This window comes from Gasterosteus aculeatus, chromosome 8, assembly GCF_964276395.1.
Source record: "Gasterosteus aculeatus chromosome 8, fGasAcu3.hap1.1, whole genome shotgun sequence".
Taxonomy (NCBI): domain Eukaryota; kingdom Metazoa; phylum Chordata; class Actinopteri; order Perciformes; family Gasterosteidae; genus Gasterosteus; species Gasterosteus aculeatus.
In genome coordinates this window covers 21913048-21937206 of record NC_135695.1, presented here as the reverse complement: position 1 = coordinate 21937206, position 24159 = coordinate 21913048, and the positions used below count along the sequence as shown (strand labels likewise).

At 50.7% G+C, this 24159-nt stretch overlaps 4 protein-coding genes across 9 annotated transcripts in view; 2 read left to right on the top strand and 2 right to left on the bottom strand.

Moving 5' to 3' along the window:
- The window catches only part of lnx1 (ligand of numb-protein X 1), a 19862-nt gene extending 14240 nt beyond the window's left edge, over positions 1 to 5622 (top strand). For all 4 annotated transcript variants that reach the window (XM_078108816.1, XM_040184542.2, XM_078108817.1 and 1 more), the window contains 7 exons: positions 59 to 267; positions 345 to 737; positions 1403 to 1537; positions 2930 to 3107; positions 3805 to 4054; positions 4354 to 4512; positions 5053 to 5622. In XM_078108816.1, coding sequence (XP_077964942.1) covers positions 59 to 267; positions 345 to 737; positions 1403 to 1537; positions 2930 to 3107; positions 3805 to 4054; positions 4354 to 4512; positions 5053 to 5188 — 1460 coding nt within the window. In that variant the 3' untranslated portion in view covers positions 5189 to 5622. The remainder of the gene's footprint in view (positions 1 to 58; positions 268 to 344; positions 738 to 1402; positions 1538 to 2929; positions 3108 to 3804; positions 4055 to 4353; positions 4513 to 5052) is intronic.
- Positions 5623 to 5965: 343 nt separating this feature from the next.
- Positions 5966 to 17688, bottom strand: LOC144411504 (uncharacterized). 3 transcript variants are annotated; one of them, XM_078108820.1, is made up of 7 exons: positions 17057 to 17688; positions 16900 to 16993; positions 13862 to 13904; positions 10343 to 10392; positions 9811 to 9937; positions 6343 to 6480; positions 5966 to 6131 (listed from the first exon to the last, which is right to left on the bottom strand). In XM_078108820.1, the coding sequence occupies exons 2-7, from the start codon at positions 16946 to 16948 to the stop codon at positions 6077 to 6079; spliced, it is 462 nt and encodes a 153-aa protein (XP_077964946.1). In that variant the 5' UTR covers positions 16949 to 16993; positions 17057 to 17688; the 3' UTR covers positions 5966 to 6076. The 3 variants fall into 3 exon arrangements, with proteins under 3 accessions (XP_077964946.1, XP_077964945.1, XP_077964947.1); XM_078108819.1 differs by having other exon boundaries at positions 6113 to 6480; XM_078108821.1 differs by having other exon boundaries at positions 6113 to 6480; positions 16900 to 17179.
- Positions 17481 to 19984, bottom strand: LOC120823926 (uncharacterized). Its single transcript, XM_078108100.1, has 9 exons — positions 19899 to 19984; positions 19524 to 19594; positions 19142 to 19202; positions 18743 to 18786; positions 18391 to 18459; positions 18204 to 18296; positions 18017 to 18114; positions 17817 to 17891; positions 17481 to 17486 (listed from the first exon to the last, which is right to left on the bottom strand). The coding sequence occupies exons 2-9, from the start codon at positions 19588 to 19590 to the stop codon at positions 17481 to 17483; spliced, it is 513 nt and encodes a 170-aa protein (XP_077964226.1). The 5' UTR covers positions 19591 to 19594; positions 19899 to 19984.
- The window catches only part of scfd2 (sec1 family domain containing 2), a 50727-nt gene continuing 46478 nt past the window's right edge, over positions 19911 to 24159 (top strand). Inside the window, exons 1-2 of the mRNA XM_040184401.2 lie at positions 19911 to 20909; positions 21855 to 22023. Coding sequence (XP_040040335.2) covers positions 20087 to 20909; positions 21855 to 22023 — 992 coding nt within the window. The 5' untranslated portion in view covers positions 19911 to 20086. The remainder of the gene's footprint in view (positions 20910 to 21854; positions 22024 to 24159) is intronic.

Genomic DNA, 24159 nt, shown 5'->3' with positions numbered 1-24159 from the left:
TCCCCCTCTCCCGCCTCCTCGCCCGGCACCCATCACGGCCTCCTCTTCCCTCCCTCAGTGCTGCCTCTTCCTCAGCTGCACCACCTGATCCCCGACGGCGAGCTCACCAGCATCAAGATCACACGGGCGGATCCCTCGGAGCCGCTGGCCATCAGCATCGTCGGGGGCAACGAGACCCCGCTGGTCCGCGTCCTCATCCAGGACATCTACAGGGAGGGCGTCATCGCCCGCGACGGACGCCTGCTGCCCGGCGACATGATCCTCAAGGTAACCGCCGCGGGTCGGTAAGGATCCCCGGGGAAGTGGTTCTACCTCTAAGCTCCGCCTCCCGTCGCCCCTCTCAGGTGAACGGCATCGACATCAGCAACGTCCCCCACTGCTACGCCCTGGCCACCCTCAAGCAGCCCTGCCAGCTGCTCCGCCTGACGGTGCTCCGCGAGCAGCGCCACCGCTACCACTCGCACTCGCACGCCCACCAGGTGGCCGGGGCCCACGCGTCCCACGGCCCCACGCGGGACGAAAGCGTCCACGTGCTGCTGAGCAAGTCCATCCCGGACGAGCAGCTGGGCATCAAGCTGGTGCGGCGGCCGGAGGAGCACGGCGTCTTCGTCTTCCACCTGCTGGACGGCGGCCTGGCGGCGCGCGACGGGCAGCTGTGCGTCGGCGACCGCGTGCTCGCCATCAACGGGCACGACCTGCGCTACGGGGCGCCGGAGCACGCCGCCCTGCTGATCCAGGTGGGTGCTCGGGGCTGCCGCACCGGCTTACCCACAATCCCCTGGGGCGCCGGGGATGATTGCGGTGGTTGGGGGCTAATTGAGCTGCTGTGTGGTTAATGGTTCCTAATTGTGGCGACTCCCCAGTGGAGCGCCGCCGCTTCCTGGTCGATGGCGCCTCGTGCGTTTGTGGTTAATCGCTGGTTAATTGCCGTGTGTGAGAGACGGACTGGGAGACGGGAGCCCCCCCGGGGGGCCGCGCATGGGTCTGTCAGAGATTAAGAAGAAATCAAATTAGTCCAGTTAGGCAACAATTGAATGAGCTGATTTGGGAGGCAGAGAGACAGAGAGACAGACAGACAGAGAGACAACCTGTCTGTCTTCTCATGTTAATAAGACCATAATTAACCTGAATTTCTCCTTAAAGCGGATTAAAATATTTTAATTCAGTGAGCGTCTCAAGTGAGCATATATATATATTTTTAATGGGAATGAAAAGTCCATCAGCTCTAAAGCTCACGGATAAACCGGTTCCATCCAGTTGGTTCAATCTGTCCGCAACCAAAACTAACAAGGTATAAAATGCAGGTATGAACCAAATAGAGCGAAGCTAAGTTGACTAAAAGCTAGGCCCATTTCCAGCCTCGGTGCTAAGCTAAGCTAACGTAATGAACTGTGCCCCCCAGGCATCGGAGGAGGGCGTTCACTTCATCGTGTCCCGTCAGATCCGCCTCCCCACGCCGGACATCTTACAAGAGGCTCCGTGGGGGATGGACGGGCCCCCCCCCTACTCCCCCGTGGACATCGAGCAGACGCTACTGGTGAGCAGCTCTGATGGCCGCTCCCACTGGGGGCGGGATCACCCCCCCACCCCCCCCCCGTCAGAGGCGTGTCAATCAGGCGGAGAGTCGCGCGCTTCCACATCGGCCATCTTCCCTCCAGCCTTCTGGGACGGACTGAGGACGTCTCTTCTTCTCGTGTCGATTCTTTCAGGCTGGGAATGATTTTCAAATTTGAAAGAAAGAAATTTGAAAGTTGCGTATGTGGTTCACTGTCCTTAAGAAAAGCCGACGTGGCTGAAAGTGACACGTCTGGTAACGTAATCTAGTCAATGTGTTATTCAGGGTGGTTCACTACATTCCGTACATCTGGTTTGTTTGGCAACCGGTCAACCAGAAGTGACCATATTTGGAATGGACGGTATTGAGACGCTGTATACGTCTCTGGTGTCGACCTGTCAATCAGCGGGTAGCCCCGCCCTAAAGCATCCCCTGCTTTCCGGTCTGTTTGACACCAAATGGACCATCATTATACAACTAAATGAACATGCGACCCTGTGGGAAGGATACGCGGTTTGACGATGGATGGGTGTACTGAAGCCTGAACTATCTGTTTCCATCTACTTCCAGGTTTTATGCTAAGCTAAGCGTTATATTTATCATACCAAATGGGAAGAAGATTACGTTTTTTTTCGTGAGGATGCCATGGCGGAATGAGAAGCCTCCCTGTGCCTCGGCTTAGCATCATGAGATGTAGATGTTTCCACTCCCAGTCGGTGCGTCTCCTCTTCAATAGGACACACACAGATAACCACCGTCTATTATACACGACCCGTTATGATGATGAGGTCATTCATTAGTATCAGTTGTGTCAGTGAGAGGCTCCCGTTGCACACCATGGGTGGCACCCGCATCTTCTCCTCCTGCCACCAAAGGTCAACGAGAAAACTGCCCTTCATTAGTATGCAGCTCTAATTAGCCCACGTTGACAGCAGAAGGTGCCCTTGGTGTAACAATAAGTTCATATCAGGATTATGAGGATGTAGAAACACACAGTTCAGGTCTCCTTCCCAACGTTAGCAAATGATTCCCGCGCTAATTCTTTATTTTTTATTTCTATGAAAAAACCTCGTTCAAAATAAAGTAAATTCAACTTTCTACCAAAAATGAATGATTGACATTGAACACATCACGATAACGTAATTCACTTTGGCCCAGTTTTACTGAATGGAGCTTGAATGCATCATAATAATGCTGCTAGCGGCTAACAGTACGTAGCGCTTTGCGTGTTGTGCACGATGTGACATCATCAGTCCAGTTTGCACGTGCTCAGTAGTCAGTTGCTCCGTGTAGCGTGGACGAGCTGATGGACGATTCAAATGTTCTGATTGGTGCGTCGACCGTTTCTTAACTCCGCCTCCTTTGGGCCTGAAGGACTCCTGCCAGAAGCCGGCGTGCTACGAGAAGACGGTGACGCTGACCAAGGAGCCCTACGACTCCCTCGGCATGACGGTGGCCGGCGGCATGTCCAGCCGAGGGTGGGACCTCCCCATCTACGTCACCAACGTGGACTGTGACGGAGTGGTGGGGCAGGAGGGCTCCATCCGAAAAGGTAGACGAAGACCCGCCTCTTTGCGTTACTCACCTGCACGCTGCGTTATTCATCGTTGTGCAGATAGATACTCGCTCTGGGAGAGTTATTCTTTATTGAACGAGGTTCCCTCTGCTGATGAATAACTTGTGTGTGTGGGGGGGGGGGTTGTTTCATTAGCACGCCGCAAATTGACTCCGACGCAGTTCAACAAAACAACAAGACCCACCGAAGCAGACAAACACACGCACACACACACACACACACACACACACACACTCAGGACCTCTTGTGCTCTGTTGATGGAACGATGAATTATTTTTAAATCAGTCCTTAAAATGGAGCCGGAATGAGAGCGACACGCGTGTAGCATGACGTGTTGATGAGTCAGACTGGAGGATTTTAAGGAGGGGGGGGGCGTGAGAGGGGGGGGGGTGAGAGCCGGAGGACCTCGTGCATCACGTCTGTGCTGTGAAGTACGGCGTTGGATTTGCATATCGGTCTGTTTCTCCTTCACACTCATCGCTGCGAGGCTTCCTCAGAGTACAGGTGGTGCTCTGCCCCCCCCCCCAACCCCCACCTCTCCCCCACCCCCCAACCGCCCCCCTTTGTGTGGAAGGTGGCTGAATATTAAACAGGCAGGTGATGAGTCTGTGAGGTCCTTTTATGAAAAGCATAAATCAGGACAGAGGCTGTCTTCTCCCCCCCCCACCTGCAGGTGACATCTTGCTCAACGTGAACGGGTTGGACTTGACGGGGGTGACGCGAGGCGAGGCCGTGGCCAACCTGAAGAACACCTCCTCCCCCGTGGTGCTGAAGGTGCTGGAGATGCGTCCTCCGGAGGAGGGGCTGCAGGAGTCGCCGCTGCCCTCCTGCCTGGGGCCCGCGGCCCCCCCCGACAGCACCAAGAGCCCGGCGCCCGGCGACGACTACTCGCCGCTGTGGGTGTCCTGGCTGCAGCTGCCCAGGTGAGTGACACACACACACACACACACACACACACACACACACTCTTTGTACGAGATGTAAACAAAAAAATGAAAGTGTGTTTGTCCTCCAGTGAGTTGATTTAGAGCAGCGGCTCCCAAACAAACCAATATTTAGTCCGCTGTTAAGTGCTGCAGTGTGAACACAAAAACTCTTCTATTCTTACTCCATCAGACCACCATTACATGTTTCCCCTCGCGCACCCCCAGGGGGCCCCGCCCCACACTTTGGGAATCCCTGATTTAGAGACTCACTCATCCTGGGTTTGATTCCCTCTCAGACATCTCTACTGCTGCAAAGACATCGTGCTGCGGAGGAGCACCTCGGGCAGCCTGGGCTTCAGCATCGTGGGGGGGCAGGAGGAGGTCAACTGCAACCAGTCCTTCTTCATCCGCTCCATCGTGGAGGGGACGCCGGCCTACAACGACGGCAGGATAAGGTACTACATCGTACAGGAGTACTCCTACATCACAGAGGAGTACTCCTACATCACAGAGGAGTACTCCTACGTCACAGAGGAGTACTTCTACATCACAGAGGAGTACTCCTACGTCACAGAGGAGTACTTCTACATCCTAGGAGGTGTGGCTTTATGTTTCATAGGCGGCCTCTGTGGACCTTCTCATTGGGGCTCCGTTACCGGGATGATGGCTTTGGTCCCAGGTCACTTCCTGTCAGCTGTTGCATTAACAGACAATGGAAAACACAAGGGGGGTTAAAGGTCTATGAAGACCAGGAAAGGGGAACGCTGGTAGTCTCATTATTCGTAATTCTTTCTTTCTTAAAAGGTACAGTGCGGAACATTTAGGACGATGTAACTTATTGTCATGAGGTCGTTTTCTTCACCACCGGGTCCCCGATTCCACAAAGTGAACCTTTGTAAGAAAAGAACCAGTTGCAAACTGGTTAACGGGAGTCAGGCTGTCAGAATGTGGACCCCCCCCCCACCAGAGGCTAACGATGCTCTTCTTCTCTGAAGGTGTGGGGACATCCTGCTGGAGGTGAACGGGACCAGCACCTGGGGGATGACCCACACGGCACTGGTCCGGCTCCTCAAGGAGCTGCGGGGCAGGATCACGCTGACCATCGTCTCCTGGCCGGGCAGCCTGCTGTAGCGCCGCCTCGCCGCCACCGACGAAAGGAATGTGGGAGGCGGAGCCTATTGGAGCTCGCTGCGCGGGAGGAACGCGGGAGGAGCATGGAACCGCGCTTCTGCACGGACGCCTGAGACTTTGGCCGGGACACGAGACCGGACCGTTACCCTGAAGCAGGATGTTGTTATTGTGTGTGGACGTTGGAGGACTACAGCTCCACATTAGCGTCGAGTTGGACTCACATTTCGTTACTGTAAACGTTGGGTGTGCAAAACAAACAAACAAAAAAAAAAAAAAGAAGTGGTGACCCGAGCACTTGTAATCCGTTTCTTCTTGTTCGTGTTCGGCTGCGTTCGGTTGGACGGACGCGTTGCCAAGTAGTCGTCATGTGGAGGTTTCTCTTTGATTTCACAAGCAAATTATCTTACCACTGGCAATAAAGTGTACTGAAAGAATAACATGTTAAACGTTTGATTAGGTGACGAATAAGAAATGGACGTTTCCGTGGGGGGGCGGGGCGTCTTAGCTTTTATCCAAAGCGACTTACATCACACTTTAAACCTGTGGCCTTTTCACATTTTGGCCCGGGGAGCAATTAGGGGTCAGGTGTCTTGCTCAGGGACACTTCGACTTGAAACATGGGGCAGCCGGGACTCGAACCACCGACCTTGCGGTTCCCAGTGCACCCGCTCTGCCCCCAGCGCCACAACGACCCCACCTTCTACCGGTTGTGTCCGTCACACTTGGGCCTGTGTAGTAAATCTGACGGTACATTTGGTTAAATGATCAATAAAGTCATTTGACAAAGAGCTTTAATTTGTCTCATAAAACACGAGCTCCTCGTGAAGCAGTTTGAGAGGCCGCCGTGTTTTTACCCCCCGGCTCTCCTTGTCCTGTTAGCTTTTCTGTCTACTCCGACTGTCTCCGTCCTCGGGCCTCGTCCCTCATGCTCCTCCTGCTGCTGCTGTGGAGGACATAGAAGACAATTCTAAGATCCTTCTGTTGTCTCTCATCCTGTTCTTCACGAGGACTGTGAGCGGGACAAGAGGCCTCCAGGCCCCCAAATGTCCCACAAAGAGACACAGAGTGACTACAGAGACACATCGTCTCCACAAAGAGACACAGTGACCACATTAAACCACTTCAACACGTCTGAGCCCAGCGCCTCTAAGAACCTGCTGGACGACTCGCGCCGCTCCTCGTGTCGGCGCCTCCTCCCGCCCGCCGCGCAGCGGCCTTCTCTCTCCCGCCGTAAGCTGTCAAAGCGTCGGCGTCTCCGCCGGGCGCCGGCTCGGCTGCGCGTCCGCTCCCCCCTGCAGAGAAAGGTCACACGTGGGGAATAGAGGGCGCTTGCACCCTAACACGATAAATATACACTCAGGCAGCTGAAACCGGTGGCAACGTGACGTGGTCGGAGGTTGTCATAGTAACCAGGTGGGAGCTGAAGCCCACGCGGAATAAAATGAAGAAAATAAATGTATGTCGATTGAACCGACAGGTATATATTAGCATCTTTAGTTTGTATTCCTACTCCGTCTCTCCGTTTGCACTGTTCAACATGTAAAGTCTTCAGGCAAACGGCTCAGAGAGGATCAGCTTCTACACGAGGATTAAAACAGATCTCAGGCGGCGACAACCACCTTTGATATTTACTGATCAGATCCGATTAAAATTCTATCAATGTGACCTCGTTCAGGATCTGAAGCGTCATGATAGTTGTCCCAGACAGACTGGTTGATACAAGGTCCAAACGCTCATGATACAAGTCAACTACGGGCAATTAGCTGCATTCTGTGCAGTGACCAGCAGGGGGCGACTCCTCTGCTCCCATAGACGTCTATGAGGAAATGACTCTACTTCTCTGTAGTGACCAGCAGGGGGCGACTCCTCTGCTCCCATAGACGTCTATGAGGAAATGACTCCACTTCTCTGTAGTGACCAGCAGGGGGCGACTCCTCTGCTCCCATAGACGTCTATGAGGAAATGACTCCACTTCTCTGTAGTGACCAGCAGGGGGCGATTCCTCTGCTCCCATAGACGTCTATGAGGAAATGACTCTACTTCTCTGTAGTGACCAGCAGGGGGCGACTCCTCTGCTCCCATAGACGTCTATGAGGAAATGACTCTACTTCTCTGTAGTGACCAGCAGGGGGCGACTCCTCTGCTCCCATAGACGTCTATGAGGAAATGACTCTACTTCTCTGTAGTGACCAGCAGGGGGCGACTCCTCTGCTCCCATAGACGTCTATGAGGAAATGACTCTACTTCTCTGTAGTGACCAGCAGGGGGCGACTCCTCTGCTCCCATAGACGTCTATGAGGAAATGACTCTACTTCTCTGTAGTGACCAGCAGGGGGCGACTCCTCTGCTCCCATAGACGTCTATGAGGAAATGACTCTACTTCTCTTGATTTATTCCCTCAGTAAACATTGTAAACATGAGTTTATGGTCTCAGTCTCTAGTTTAAAGTCTTCTTCAGTACAGCATGATGCTCATTTAGTGAATGATTTAGAGTCAAATGGCTGTGATTGACAGGTCGCTGTCGCTATCAAAGACGTTATCTATACCTCTACTGCGCTCATATGTGAGATATGAACACAGGAGAGAAATGTAGTCCGTTATTGATGAAACGTGATGACGTTTTGTCTTTCAGAGAGATCAGTGTACATTTATAGCCTGAAGAAGGCCGGCATGGATTATTTTTAGGAACTTATATTAGCATATTATTATTATTTTATTTATTATTATTATTCCATTATTAATGGAACCCTGATTGTGTAAAGATGCCGGCGCCGATCCCTTCGCTCTGACACAACAAAGATTTGTGGGCTCGGGTCAAAGTAAACGCGGCTCACACATGGCTGCAGTGATCACTGCCGTCCCAGGACGCCTTCGGGGGGGCGCAGCCAGAACAAAGCAAACACAAACACATCCAATATTTGGAGGCTCTTGGATTCGCGGCGGGCCGAGGACACGCAGCCGGTCCGAGCGGATCGGGAAACAAACCTCGGGACTCGCCTTCACATTTCCAGCTTTTTCACTTTGGGAGATTCGGGGAGCCGCAATTTAAGGTCGGCACAGTTAAGATGGAAGGAGTAAAGAGGCGTAGAATGGAGCCTCTCATAAGGGGGGTGTTGTTGTTTTAATAAACCCCAATAACACGTGACAGGAAAGGAGCCAAACGCGACTCCTCAGAGTGGGAAAAGGAGTCGCTCTGTGTGCGACGTTACTGACTGGTGCAAATGAGTTGGAGGCTGTGAGACGACACAGAGAGACGTTCAGGCAGCTGAAACCTGCCGCCAGCGTCTCCTAACCGACTGGAGCCTTTTGGGCCGCGTCCAAGCGGGGAGACAATTATCATGTCAACTCCCAACGGACTCCTCCGGGCTTTAACATCCATCTTCTCCCTGAGAACTACTGATGTTCTCCATTCACCTTTCCTGGAGCACCGTCCTGAGAACCGTCACAGAGAAGGAACGTGTTTCACCCAGAAAGGTGATCGGTTGTCGACCCCTGACGGACAATCGGCTGCTCGGGCAGCGGACCACCGGGGACGGAGCGAGAGGTGTCGGGGGCGGAGACACGGAACGGATTAGCGGTCGATTAGCATCCCAGCTGATAACCAGACGCCGCGTGTGACTCAGCAAAGCTTCCGTATCCACGAAGACTCGACTGCCAGCATGTGTTTCAGAGACGCAGGAGGACTCCATCTGCCTCTAACAGCGACCCCCCCTCGCTGCAGCCTAAAAATAGCTCAGAGCCATAAATCACTGTAACTCATAAGCTGTACATGTGTGTGTGTGTGAGACACACACAGTGCGACACCTGATCATGTGACACCTCAGTGTGACGAACAGCACCGGTCTGATGAAGAACCCTGAGTTCTGTCCCCACGTCCCCACGTCCCTTCTTCACTTTCAAAAACATCAGAAACTTTCAGCGGCGGCGTTCCCTCGTGGCGACCGGGCTGAACACGCCCATGCTGCAGTGATGTCACGCTGGTGCTGCAGTGATGTCACGCTGGTGCTGTTATGATGTCACGCTCATCCTTTCATGCTGTATGAGCTTCAGGTGGACGTGATGCCTTCGTGTATTCTAGTCAGCTGGTAGTCAACGCTGAGCGTGCAGAGCAAACGTAGCGCACAATGTGCGTGCATGTGAGTGCGTGTGAGTACTGTTGGACTGGGGGGGACGAGGCCACCGTGTGAGGTTTGGATATCAGATCAGGTCCTATCTCACAGGAAGACCTTAAGCTTATTATTTCTCTCGTGTGGACCAGCGTCCCGTCTCACTGCACCGGGACGAAGACACGAATGGTTAAATACAACTAATTATGAGCACCGATGCGTCTGCATCTCCCGCCTCACCTGGTCAACAGGCCGCTTCCTCACTGTGTTCCGCTTTTGCCTCTTTTTTCAATCACTCAACAGCAAAACGTGTGTGCGTGTGTGCGTCTGTGTGTGTGTACGTGTGAGACAAAGAGGAAGAAGCTGGCTGCATATTGAAGGATTTCTGGACCAGAACCAACACACTGGTCCAGAAAGCCACAGCTGCTCAGCAGACGTCGACGTGCTTCCTGCCTGCTGCTCCATCAACAGACTGGAGGAGGAGCTTCACCCACTGGACGGAGCGGGGGGCCTCACCTGTGTGACGAGGAGCAGTTCCCCTTGTCTCTTTCGCCCCGGCCGTGGGCTCTGGTCCGCTCTCTGTCGTGGTTCTGGACCGGCCCAGCGCTGCAGGCCGTGCTCCTCGGGGTCAGGGACGACGCACCTGAGCAGAAGGTCTAAATAAGGGTTCAGAACATCACCTGCCACCATCTAGCCACACGTAATGTTCCCTCTAAGGGACACTTCAGTTGCTATATTTAGGAGATAAACTCAGTGGAAGTTGAAACAGAATAAATGGCGGGTACTAAAATATAATTTCCTAAAAATAATCTAAGCCAGCCTTCTAAAGGCTATGAATGTACACTGATCCCTCTAAAAGACATGCAGCTTTTCAGAGCAAAATCATTTTTTCATAATCCTGATTGAATTGTTTCTGAGTTCTCAAAGCTCCAGGAATCCATCGACAGAGGCAGAGAAGCAAAGAGCCACCCCCTGTTCTAAGGTCTCTAAGGTCACATCAGCCTCGTATCAACATTATGGGACCATGACGTGGACGGTGAGCTTGTACCTGACGACCGTTGGTGCAGTGAGGGGTCCTCTGACCCTTCGGAGTGGCCACTGAGGAGGTAGAAGAGAAGTCACACATGAGACCTCTCAGTTGGTCTATTGTTGGGACATATGAAGACAATCTCATTCAGCATTTTTTGACCTCCTTGTTGAGTATAAATTCCTGTCTGACCAGTAGAGATGCGGGAAAAGAAAGAACCCCACTTCACGGAAAAGAGTCAATGAGAAGAGATAAAGCTCTTTGAACGCATGGCGGCCGTGCTGCTGCTACGATCTGGACCGCGGACCCGTCCACGTGGCCTCGCACCAGCACACACTTCCAATTGAAAGCTTCCTGGTGTGCAGAAGGTTTGTGTGAAGCTCGGCCAATGGGAAAGCTTCCCAGCAGGTGGGGAACATTAATCTGCTACGTCAGCACCGACCCCGCCAGGTTTTGTCTCTGCACTATTTTGGAGGCATTCTGTAACAGAGATGTAGAGATGCTTGTTGGTGAGTGGAGGCGTGAGCACGAAGCCGCTGGGGGTCGTAATTGGCAATAGATTTGTTGGTGGCCGAGTTAGCAGGCATCAAAATGTCTGTTGCCACAGCTGGTGTGCAGCTCAAAGAGTCACGTATCAACTAGTGACTGTACCCTACAGGGGGGGGTCTTTAAACACTGATATTAATGTTGATTAAAGCTGCTAAGACTCATCTGCTCCCATAGACGTCTATGAGGAAATGACTCTACTTCTCTGTAGTGACCAGCAGGGGGCGACTCCTCTGCTCCCATAGACGTCTATGAGGAAATGACTCTACTTCTCTGTAGTGACCAGCAGGGGGCGACTCCTCTGCTCCCATAGACGTCTATGAGGAAATGACTCTACTTCTCTGTAGTGACCAGCAGGGGGCGACTCCTCTGCTCCCATAGACGTCTATGAGGAAATGACTCTACTTCTCTGTAGTGACCAGCAGGGGGCGACTCCTCTGCTCCCATAGACGTCTATGAGGAAATGACTCTACTTCTCTGTAGTGACCAGCAGGGGGCGACTCCTCTGCTCCCATAGACGTCTATGAGGAAATGACTCTACTTCTCTCTTGATTTATTCCCTCAGTAAACATTGTAAACATGAGTTTATGTCTCAGTCTCTAGTTTCAAGTCTTCTTCAACACAGCATGATGTTCATTTAATGACTGATGGTCCATTTAGAGTCAAACAGACCATAAAGCAGGGGAGGCTTTAGGGCGGGGCTTAGTGTGATTGACAGGCCTATTCACGGGTTGCAAAAAACGAGACGGCAAAATAGAATTGTCAAACTCAAGGCGTCATAACATTAGACATACGTACATCAGTCCACAACGAGTGACATCCAACGACTACGTCCAATGAATGACATCCAACGACTACGTCCAATAATTGACGTCCAACGACTACGTCCAATAAATGACGTCCAACGACTACGTCCATTAAATGACATCCAACGACTACGTCCAATAAATGACGTCCAACGACTACGTCCAATAAATGACGTCCAACGACTACGTCCAATAAATGACATCCAACGACTACGTCCAATAAGTGACGTCCAACGACTGCGTCCAATAAGTGACGTCCAACGACTACGTCCAATAAATGACGTCCAATGACCCGTCCAATGACTACGTCCAATGACCCGTCCAATGACCCGTCCAATGACCCCGAACTTCTCTCTTGATTTATTCCCTCAGTAAACATTGTAAACACGAGTTTATGGTCTCAGTCTCTAGTTTCAAGTCAACACAGCATGATGTTCATTTAGTAAATGATGGTCCATTCAAAGAGTGTCAAACAGACCATAAAGCAGGGGAGGCATTAGGGCGGGGCTACACGCTGATTGACAAGTCTCTAACGGACCAGAATGCAGGTGGTGCTTTCTGAATCTTCTCTCTGTAAAAGCATCTGGTGTTTGATTTGTTCAGCTGTGCGCTTTTACTCAATGAGGATTGAATTCATTTTTTCTTTCATTTTGACAAATTTCAGCAGCAGCACGAATCCGCTAATCTGCCTTTAAAGGAACATCACTTGGAAACTGGCACGATTCTCCTTCAAATGCTAAATCTGGACTTGGGGGGCCCTCCGGGTCTTTGGCCCTGCACACATCGTGGGGAGCCAGCACCCATATCGGGCCAGAAATACCTGCTGTTCCTAATATCCCCGAGGGAGAGAAGCCCTATCTGAGCCGGCGCTACGCTCGTGTGTGGGGGGCGTTGGGGGGGTAAAGAGGAAATGATTCATTCAGCGTTGGGGAGGCGGCTGGCAGCGTCCACAGGAACAGTCAGTCCCTGGATGAAGGATGTGAGCATTTTGGCGGATGGAGCGAGATGTGAGAAAAAGCCTCCTGTAGGACGGAGTGGATTCAGGCGGCAGTAGAAAGGAAGTCGGACTGAGAAGAGAGAATATGGGATGGGGGGGGCGAGGGGGAGGGAGGGGGGGTCTGCCTTTTGGGACCAGGGTCCGACGTGGTGCAAGGAGTGTAAGTTAGGACTGAAATATGCGAGTCACCACAGACCGGAAGAGGGGAGTGTGTTTGTGTGTGTGGGGGGGCACAAACAAGTCTGCTGTATTGCTCTCTACCTTATTTGGCCATCGGCAGCGGAGCGAGGCGATGTATTAACAGATCCAGCTCAGAATGATAAGCGTTAATTTCAAAAGACGGGTCGTCCTCTGGTGTCAAACTGAATCCAGTAGATCCGCCTCAGCACTAAAGCACGTTTATTAATGATCTCCATGACGGCCCCTGACTCGGACCTCCATGGAGAGAGATCTGGGTGCTGTTTCTGCCTGCCTGTACCCTGTGCAGTACGACAGTTCAGCCCATAGACGGCCTACGAGAAGGGGACGGGGTCATTAGACGGGTCATTGGACGTCACTTATTGCATGTAGTCGTTGGATGTCGCTCAATGGATGTAATCAATGGACGTCACTCAATGGACGCAGTCATTGGACGTCACTTATTGGACGTAGTCGTTGGATGTCACTTATTGGACGCAGTCATTGGACGTCACTTATTGGACGCAGTCATTGGACGTCACTTATTGGACGTAGTCGTTGGACGTCACTTATTGGACGTAGTCGTTGGACGTCACTTATTGGACGTAGTCATTGGATGTCACTCGTTGTGGACTGATGTACGTATGTCTAATGTTATGACGCCTTGAGTTTGACAATTCTATTTTGCCATCTCGTTTTTTGCAACCGGTGAACAGGCCTGTCAATCACACTAAGCCCCGCCCTAAAGCCTCCCCTGCTTTTTGGTCTGTTTGACTCTAAATGGACCATCATTCACTAAATGAACATCATGTTGTGTTTAAGAAGACTTGAAACTAGAGACTGAGACCATAAACTCATGTTTACAACGTTTACTGAGGGAATAAATCAAGAGAGAAGTAGAGTCATTTCCTCATAGACGTCTATGGGAGCAGAGGAGTCGCCCCCTGCTGGTCACTGCAAAGAATGCAGCTAAACAAATGGAGTGTCGGCTTCTGTCAGAATGAATGTACTCACCTGCCCAGGGGAGAAGAACGGTTTGATGATCGTCGAAGGAGAGCTGCTTGGTGAAGAAGAAAAGGCCGATTAGTGATTTATATCAGAATGCAGATCAGCATGAGAAAGGAAACAAGGAGAAATACTTGTCAGTTGGCTGGAAATAGAGTAGGAGTAAATAGTAAATTAAATATTATTATTAAGGAGACTCGTTAATTGTGTACGATGGATGTCAGAACCAACAAAAACCACGAACGCATTCAGACCCCCCCAACAGAATCACCTGATACTGCATGGTGCCACTCCTTCTTAAAGGAGAGACATTACATCATCTTCAATATGTCACCGCTGCAAAAGTCCTACTTTCTTTTTCCTCCATCAATAAAACCCAACGAGTCAAACGCTCGCCTGCACCTTCAATGGTCCCACTTGTAACAATGTTTTACGCGACCAAGCGTCACAATCATTTCTGAATCACACACACACACAAACACACACACACATGGAGATCCCTTTGAAGAGTCAAGGCGAAAACATACATTCACATCTGGATACCATCTCCTTCTTTTTTCCAAAAAGACCTTTAATGTGAGCGGCCCTCGGGGCAGCGTTCAACAGCATACAGACCCATAAAAAGAAACGGTTGAAACAGGAGGAAGAATAATAAGAGCTCTTGGAAGTTCTGACTTGAATATAAAAGTAGGAGCATGGGCCTCTCCTCCTCTGTAAGTGAAATGTAGAACATCTTCCTTCCTTCTGCAAACACAAGTCCCACCGAGCTGAGAGGGTCTGAACTGCTGACTATGGAAGACGGACCCCGCGGGGGCCTTTGATACTTCAGAGCCCGGCACACATCAGGAACTTTGTGCTGCAGCGAATGAAAACGTGTGAAAAGGAATCCGTACCACAGGGAGACTGAAGTAACTCTGAGGAACCAGTTGAGAAGCCCGACGAGGAGGAGGAGGGCTCTGCTGCTTGCACGCTCAGAACCAGAACCAGGACCGAGAGGCCCTGCTGCAGTACAATGGAAGGTTTCAATGCAGTCTGACAGCTGCGGGTCTTTACAATGTGATGGGGTTGCCAAAATCAACAAAAAAGGGTCCTTCAGATGATCGCGTGAGATATCAATCAGGCTAAAACGGTGTGAAAAACACCAGATTTATGAATTCAGAAAGGATTCTCCTTCGTGCGTCTTGCACACAGCTCGTCCACACATGGCATCAACGAGTGAGTAATTGCTTCTACCTGTGGGGGTCTCCAGCGAGGTTCCATGCTTGGCAGCATATGAGAGAACTAATGGCTGAGGGCTAATTGCTGCAGATTGTGCTGGCGTGCTAATGTTCCTCAGAGCTCCAGGCGGGGCGCTTCCAGATCGAGGAGATATTAGACATCGAACCACATGCTGACGCTCTGCACGTTGGCCAGGAATGACTTTCCTCAGCTCTGGGTGAAGACTAAAAAACATTAACTTAACAACTTTATTAACCGCAAACCTCAGAAGTCAATGAGACTTATGATTCTTTCATTCATTTATTTTCTCGTCAGTGACGACAAAGCTCTAATGTTATTGTTACTTCACACTATTTGTGTTGATTCTGCTGGTTCTTGTGGACTGTGGTGGTGGTAGTGTCTCCTGCCACCAGGGTCCCTTTAGAAAACCGCCAGGTCTCTGCTGGGGGATTTGGGTCGGTCTGCGGTGGACTGGTCTCTGCTGGGGGATCTGGGTCTGTCCACAGTCGACTGGTCTCTGGAGGATCTGGGTCTGTCCACAGTGGACTGGTCTCTGCTGGGGGATCTGGGTTTGTCCACAGTCGACTGGTCTCTGGAGGATCTGGGTCTGTCCACAGTGGACTGGTCTCTGCTGGGGGATCTGGGTCTGTCCACAGTGGACTGGTCTCTGCTGGAGGATCTGGGTCTGTCCACAGTGGACTGGTCTCTGCTGGAGGATCTGGGTCTGTCCACAGTCGACTGGTCTCTGCTGGAGGATCTGGGTCTGTCCACAGTGGACTGGTCTCTGCTGGGGGATCTGGGTCTGTCCACAGTCGACTGGTCTCTGGAGGATCTGGGTCTGTCCACAGTGGACTGGTCTCTGCTGGGGGATCTGGGTCTGTCTCTGACCTCATCGAAGGCCTCGGCGACTCACGCGAGCAGAAAGCGAAAGCAGAGAGAAGCCGTCCTGTTCGGCACATTTCTTCCACAACATGCGGGCTCAGCACTTTTATGTGTTCTTTTTTATAGCAGGCTGCTATTTTTATCATTCTACACATTTTCCTCAGAAAAGCAGGCGGAGCCTATGACTTGAAAAAGGGGGAGTGGCTTAGATAAAAGCTTTGCAAATCCACTCCACAGCTGGACTTGACTGTTCAAAGCCGCAGCCGGCAGGATGTTTGATATTTTGCTTGTATTAGCAGCTCTGGCACGGGTTCACCGGGCAGTGTGGGGCTTACATGGGGGGGTTAGGGGGTAAGAAGGGGGCCAAAACCAGCCACATCTATTTGAGGAAGCTTTGAAGATGAAGATACGGCATGTGGAGCCTTCCTCCATCTCTATCTGACTCACTACAAAGACCAAGAGGAAGTCCAGAGACAGACAACACCTGGATGGCAGCGCAGACACCTGCCTGCAGGAAGACATTTATCTATTCACCCCCCCCCCCCCCCACACACACAAACACACACACACTGCTCCGTAACCTCCGTCCTTGAACTCCACAGGATTATTTATTATCACTGTGACTTGACGGTCAGATGGCCATTTGTGCAGCTGCGTGATGTGGCCCCCACCGGGTTCCAGCAGAGCCCCCCCCCCTCAAGAGACAACTCATCTGTTCAATATGGTGCCATCGGATGAGGAAAGATAATACCAAGGATATTTTCCAATGAAAGAGTAACTGTGTTATTGGTGGGGGGGCTTGTTTCTGCCGCTTTGATGGTTCCTTCCGTCACGTTAGACCATCCGAGCAGAAACTCCGTACGGGGCCAACGACATCGACTGTCCCCAGGAACATGCGGGACGGGGTCCCAGTCCCAGACGTCCCCTTTGAGCCTTCAGAGACTTACGTGGAGGAGGGACGAATGCAACGGGAGAACTGAAGTCGGGTCGAGGCATCCGATAAAGAAAAGCCAATCCGTCCTCGTCCGGGGACACGTCCACCTGCAGAGGAGACACAGGTATGAAAGGCTGTCGGTCCCTGTCACACGCACACGCACACGCTACCTGGGAGCTGTTGCCTTCATCCTCGGGGGTCCGGGGCCCTCTAACCGTCCCTCTGCGTCCCGCTCGTCCTCCGGTCCCGTCAGGATCAATCGGCCGTCTGGCGGTCGGGTCACATGATGAAACTTTCTTTCAATACAGCGCTAAAAAAGATCCTGAAGCGATTTTTCATGTTCGTCTTCTGATGAGCACTTATGTAACATAAGAATAAAATAAAAACAGGATTCAGGTCCATTAACGCATCAAAGCTGCCGATCTGGGTCATCTCACTTCTTCACAACCCCCCTGCACTCTTCATTGCACACACACACACACACACACACACACACACGGGACAATAACCTCTTTCTGTCACTGGGACTTAATCATCAGCAGAGGAAAACATACAGAAAATGGAATAACGACTTTGAGCTGCTTGGAACTCGCTTCATCCCTAAAACACACAGCCAATGAAATGATAACACAACAGCTTGTTAGGGTGGGAAAACACACACACACACACACACACACACACACACACTTTCCCCTATCCTGCGCTACCAGCGCCTCATTGAGCGCATCACATTCTACATGATAGAGGTTGTTTTTTGCACGTGTCTCATCAAACCCTTTTGTCTTCTTTCTTTAATTGGTTGAACAAACAAATAAATAAATGACGAGAAAGATGTCAAATGTAAATAGTTCATATGAAGGGTTCCCTCACTCGCCCAGAGAGACAAACACAAACTACCAGCTGTGGCGTCACGGGGAGGAGAATGATTACCGACCTGGAGGCCCGGGGGGGGGGCGGGCCGCCGGGGGGGGCTGTCTCTTCTGGAGCAGTGCGCCCCTTCTGGACCTGAGACCAACAACAACAACAACAACAACGTCACACTCCTCTTCTGCCCTCTGACCTCACGCTCATTCACAGAGACGGGACAGCCAGGTGCATGCTGGGACGCGGAGCCCCGGGTGACGTCGTACCGGGCCTCTGCAGCCGAGTCTGATTCTCGCGTGCTTCTGGTAGAGCTTCCAGCTCTCTTCGTTGAAGCCGTAGTTGAAGTAGTCCGAGGTCACAGCACCTGGAAGCGAAGCAGTGGCGGGTTGAAGCGAGGTGGGGGGGCGGGTGGGGTGGCGGGAGAGATGAACCGAGGGGGGGGGGGGCTCTCACCGGGTTCCCTCCATGGCCTCTCCGCCAAGGCCTGGCCGGAGACTCCTCTGGTGACCCACGTGTGCATGTGGTGTCCCCTCGTCCTGTCATTAACTGAGGAGCAGGTAATCAGTGATCAATGCTTATTATCTCATCAGAAACCATTGAGCTGAGCTCATGACTTATATACATACTATATTATATTTACCCCATGAGTTGTCTCTCTGGCTTCTGCCTGTGGTTGTGTGACGTTTTGTGAACGGAACCGTCAGGTTTTCTTTTTTTGTTTGTTTTGAAAGACATTGTGTGAAATATATACATATATATCAGAAATAAATGAAAATAATGACATAAATGACATAAAATGACTTGTACCTTAACTGCCCACAAAGCTAATACCAATACCAACAATAGTATCAGAATTATATTTATTCATTGTTATTGTTATTCACACCCTTAAAGAAAGGTCTGGAGCCCAGCCCCCCCCCCCGACCTGGCGAGGGGGCGGGGCTAAAGAGCAACGTCACTGCGCCATCGAGGTGACCCCAGCAGCAGCTTACCGACCGTCCCGTCTGCGCGGACGTCCACAGGCGACTTCCTGGAGCTGCAAGAAACATCAGCAAGCAGCTGGCCTCCATCACGTGACACTGACAAACGCCGCGCGCCAACGACCTCGTTTCAAAAACGCCTGTTTCCAAATGCTTAAATACTCCTAAATGCTGCAGGGAAGAGTGTGAAAGCTGCATTCTGACTGAAGGCTCGTATTTAGTCAGACGGAAACCACGGACAGATTTCAATAACTATAAAAGCATCAATAACTGCACGTTTTCTCTCATTGAGACGGCTCGTGTTTTGCAAATTGTATTTAAATACGGTGTCATTTCATTGCATTAGAATTAGAAGTGTAATTAAAAGTCTCTCCGTAGTTGTGGTGTACTGAATTATAGTATTTACAACACCTGGACGGGATTTGAACCTCCTCATTTTGGTCCTTGTCGTCTGTGGTCAGTTCATAAATCACTGAAACACACACACGCGCACACACAAATAAACCAAAGCCAACGGGCTGATTGTACGTAAACTAATATCTCTCTAATTAATCTGTGACTTTTGACATAATAATACGTTCTATGATGATATAACACAAAGTGTTAACATTTTGAGCTTTCACTTGTAATATTAGTGAGTTTATTTCTACTTTCACTAAATTAAAGATGTGATTAGTTATATTTACTCCACCACTGGTTAACGATACTATTCTTTATATTCAAGCCGAAAAATAAACTGGATAGAACCGTATATTAACTTGTATTAACGGCCTGTTCGTCCGTTAAAACTCACATTGATATAGTTTTCCTTCCTCGTTATCTTCGGGCAGAACTTCGGAGTCAGACTCGGATGAATACATGTTACTGTTGAAACGGCAGCAAACAAACACACATCAGAACTAATAATATAAATATAACAATTATGTCGGGTAATTAGCGGGGGAGTTGCTCCCGTCCGTTCGTCTCAGTCAAATTGGTGCGTTTCTATGGCGACACGTGACCACGTTCTGTCATTCACCAACTGCAATAAACTGCTGACATCAGACGTTTCTTTAGTCCGTTTTTAGATTTTAGATTTATTATTAAAATTCTGCATGAATTAGTGACACTAATAAAATGTAATAAAAGTAATTAATATGAACTGAATGTGAATAATCGGTCAACACACTTCCGGTGGCTCGTTCTGGTTATCGTTGCCTAGCAGCGGGTCAGCCCTTTAAATGACGTCTTTATGCTGCGACGCGCGCTCGCCACGTCACCACCAGGAGACCCGTGTGTTTGTTGTGTTGCGTTGCGTGCCGGCTAGCTGTCTCTTTACCAGATCCTCCCACCGGCTGACAGCGAATAACAAAGACAATGTCCACCGCGGAGGACTTCACGCAGCTCCCGCGCGCGGCGTGGGACGAGGCCGTGCTGACCAAGGTAAACGAGGCCGTCGTTTTCATGGACGACGCGTGCGCGGAGTCCCTCCACTGGTGCGGAGGCGCCGCCCGCCTGTTCGAGGCCGGCGCGCGGGACGTCAAGCGGTTCTCCAGCTTCGAAGCCGGCGGCGAGAAGGAGCCGAAGGCCGTGTTCGTGGTGAGCACCCTGCTGAGGGGCCGCGCGGTGGACGTCATCCGAGACATCGTGTCCCTCAGCCGCTTCCGGTGCTGCGTCGTCCTCACCGCCGTCGCCCACCCGGTGCACCTGCTCGCCGCCGGCGGCGCGTCCGCGGAGTCGGAGCGCCGCGTCGTGTTCGAGCAGTTCGAGGAGAAGCTGCGCGAGTGGATGGGCGGCTCGGACGGCGCGGCGGAGGTCGCGTACGCGCCGGTGGTCTTCGCGCCGGTGTCTCGGCAGCGGCTGCTGCTCGCGCCGGCCTACGCGCACCTGTTCCCGCTGCTCGCGCGCGACCTGGAGGCGATCAACGCGCGGCGGCCCGAGAAGAGGCGGCTCGCCGGCCTGGCGGACGTGGACGCGCACGCGCTCCCCGCGCAGCTGCAGCTGGACGTCAAGGCCCTGGCGGCGGCGCTCAACTCGCTGCTCGAGGCGAGCGGCGCGCGCGAGGAGAGCTTCGCCGTGGGGCCCATGAGCCGCGTCATCGCCGGGGAACTGGCCGCGCACCCGCAGGCCAAGAGCCGGCGGAAGACGGCCCACAATAAAGCGTCCCTCATTTTTGTGGACCGCACTATGGACCTTACAGGTGCGCGCGCCCCCCCAGCGTCGAATCATGTATATAAAAACATTCTTGCACAATTCAGTTAAAGAACACGTCAATCAAATGAAAAATAGCCATAATAGACACAAATATAGTGTGTAAAACATCAATAGTCACTATGAGAAGACGTCTTTATGTGTTGGTCAGTGTTATCCACTTAATTTATTATTGTATTCATGTAGTTTTATTTTAGAACTGTAAATCTATTCATTCACATTTCTTTATTCTTAACATTTCAGCCTCGAATAACATTTCAGCAGGAACATTGAACAATCTTATTTTGACATGTCTTTATTTATTTGCTCGGCCCGATTGCAAGTTCAATAAAAATTGAATTCAACTAGAATAATCGGGACTCCTTGGACGGACTTGGAGAATCTTGCTAAACTACTAAAAGTATAAGATTAGTCATGAACTGTGTATTACATTTTAATTTGGTTACTTTCGGGTTAATTGTTATCTTCTCCGCCTGTGAATATAAATATTGTATCAAAACATTGACTCAACCACAATCTACGTCACATGTCATTTAGCTGAAGCCTTTATCCAAAGCGACTCACAATAAATGCATTTAACCATAAGGATACAAACTCAAAAGAACAATAAAGTGCAATTTCATCAAATAAGCCAATCTACAACTTGCTGTAGATAAGAACCATTATAAGTCCAATGTAAGTGCTCCAGTTAGTTAGTGTGTTAGTGGAGGTAGAGTCTGAAGAGGTGTGTCTTTAGTCTGAAGATGTGAAGGCTCTCTGTGGTCCTGATGTCTTCAGAGACCTCCTTCCACCATTTAGGAGCAGGACAGCAAAGAGTGGAGATCTAGTGGAGTGTTTTGCTCTCAGTGAGGAGGAACGAGCAGTTTATCACATGCAGAGCGGAGATCATCAACGTTTATGCAAAGCAGACCATTGTTCCTCTTCCGTTCCTCAGGAGCCGTTGGTCACCATGGCGACAACCTGGTGGAGAAGATTCTGACCGTGCTGGAACCTTTACCTGGCCACGTGACGGACGTACAGGTGGACATGCTGGAGCTCACCAGTGTGCAGCGAACGCCCCACTCCCAGAGCCCCGTGGCGCCCGGCTGCCTGGCACAGACCCAGTGAGTATCCATGACGACCAGAGGGTCTCATGTTGGTTACAAGTGTAACTCGCACCGCAGAAAAGAACAACTTGTTTTGTCTTCGCGGAGTACCGTTGAATAATTACAGTCATGATTACGTCAATGAATCAATCCGTAATTACCACTTGAGATGAAGCTTTTAAAGTGCATGATCCACTCAAATAAGTCTAATGAAACACAGTAATGAATAATTGAATTGTTAATCACAGGGCACTTTTTAAGACAAAGTTCTTTCCGGTGAGTTGATTCAAGCCGCTGTCCTGTCCATGTTCGGTGTCGGCTGCTCGATGCTGCATCCACACGTGTTGCATCGTGAGTAACGTGAATGTTGTCATGTTCACGTATCAAACGATAAGTCAATAAAGTAAAATGGGTCCATATATGAGAATCATAAAATGTATAAATATAAGTATCATGTCCAGCCCACGATGGGTCAACCACGTAATAATAAAGTTAAACTATTGTTACAATATTTCCATATCAAACTTCTCAGCCAATCGGGTCCTTCAGATGAGTTCACACCTTCCAGCTTGAAGGTACCGATTAGCTCAGGGGTCCCCAAACTACGGCCCGGGGGCCGCATACGGCCCGCCTCCACATTTGACCCGGCCCCCTGAACAATATAGAGACGGAAAAAAGGCTAATGGTTATGGTAAAATGGTTGTGTCATACAAGTAATTAAGACTGCTCGACGGATCGCGGTCCCTTTAAATGTTCTGTTGTTGTTGATGACGTAGAGGCCGTTGATGGGGAGATTACAGGGCTGCGCCATCTTGTTTTTTCATCCGTTGTGAAAAATAAACGAGACACACGCTTGTTCTCAACTTTCTCTGTGGAATGCAACTTCCACAATAATGGCAAAACGGTGTGGTAAGAGAAAAATTGATTCAGAATGCAGGGTATTTAACCCGCAGTGGACACATGATTACTTTTTTGTTCAGTTGAAAGAAAAGGCTGTTTGTCTCGTCTGTCAAGAGACGGTGGCGGTATTCAAAGAATACAACCTGCGCCGACATTATGAATCCCGTCACAAAGACAAGTATGCTAGCCTGCACGGCCAAATGCGAGCAGAAAAAATGTCTAAGCTAAAAACTGGACTGTTCGCTCAGCAGACTACATTTGTACGGCAAACTCGGCTGAACCAAGCATCAGTTCGGGCCGGCTTCCGTGTTGCTCAGCTGATAGCGAGCTGCGGTAAATCTTTCACTGAAGGAGAGTTTGTCAAGAAATGTTTGAATGTTGTCGTGGAGGAGGTCTGTCCCGAGAAGAAAGATGTCTTAATGCTGTGAGTCTGTCGGCAAGTACAATTACCCGACGTGTTGAAGAAATCGGGGGTAATGTGTATGCCCAGCTGCAGCAGAAGACTAAAGATTTTCAGGTTTTTTCATTAGCACTGGATGAGAGCACGGACGTGCAGGACACCGCGGAGCTTCTTATTTTTATTCGTGGAGTTAACGCAAACTTTGAGATGTGCGAGGAGCTGGCAGCCCTACAAAGCATGAAAGGGACTACAACTGGGGAGGATATTTTCGACAAAGTATGTCAAACCATGCAACAGTTGGATCTGGACTGGGCAAAGCTTGCCAGCATCACGACTGACGGGGCGCCTAGTATGGTGGGCGCGTCTCGGGGTTTAATAGGACGCATGAACCGGGAGATGGAGGAACGGGGTCTCACCGCCCTGCTACAAGTACACTGCCTAATTCACCAGCAAGCGCTGTGCTGCAAAGTGTTGAAGTGTGATTCTGTCATGAAGGTTGTGGTATTGTGCATAAACTTCATCAGAGCTAATGGACTTAAACACAGGCAGTTCCAACAATTCCTGTCTGAACTGGAGTCTGCGTACGGAGATGTGCTGTACCACACAGAGATCCGATGGTTGAGCCGCGGCAAAGTTCTGAGGCGTTTTTACGAGCTGCTACCTGACGTTAACGCATTTCTTCAGTCGAAAGGCAAAACAGTCCCAGAGCTGATCGACCCAGCATGGAAATGGCGCCTCGCATTTTTAACAGACGTGACAGAACTGCTGAACGGCCTTAACTTGCAGCTACAAGGAAAAGGGAAACTCATTTGCGACATGTATTCCCACATGAAAGGATTTGAGGTGAAACTACG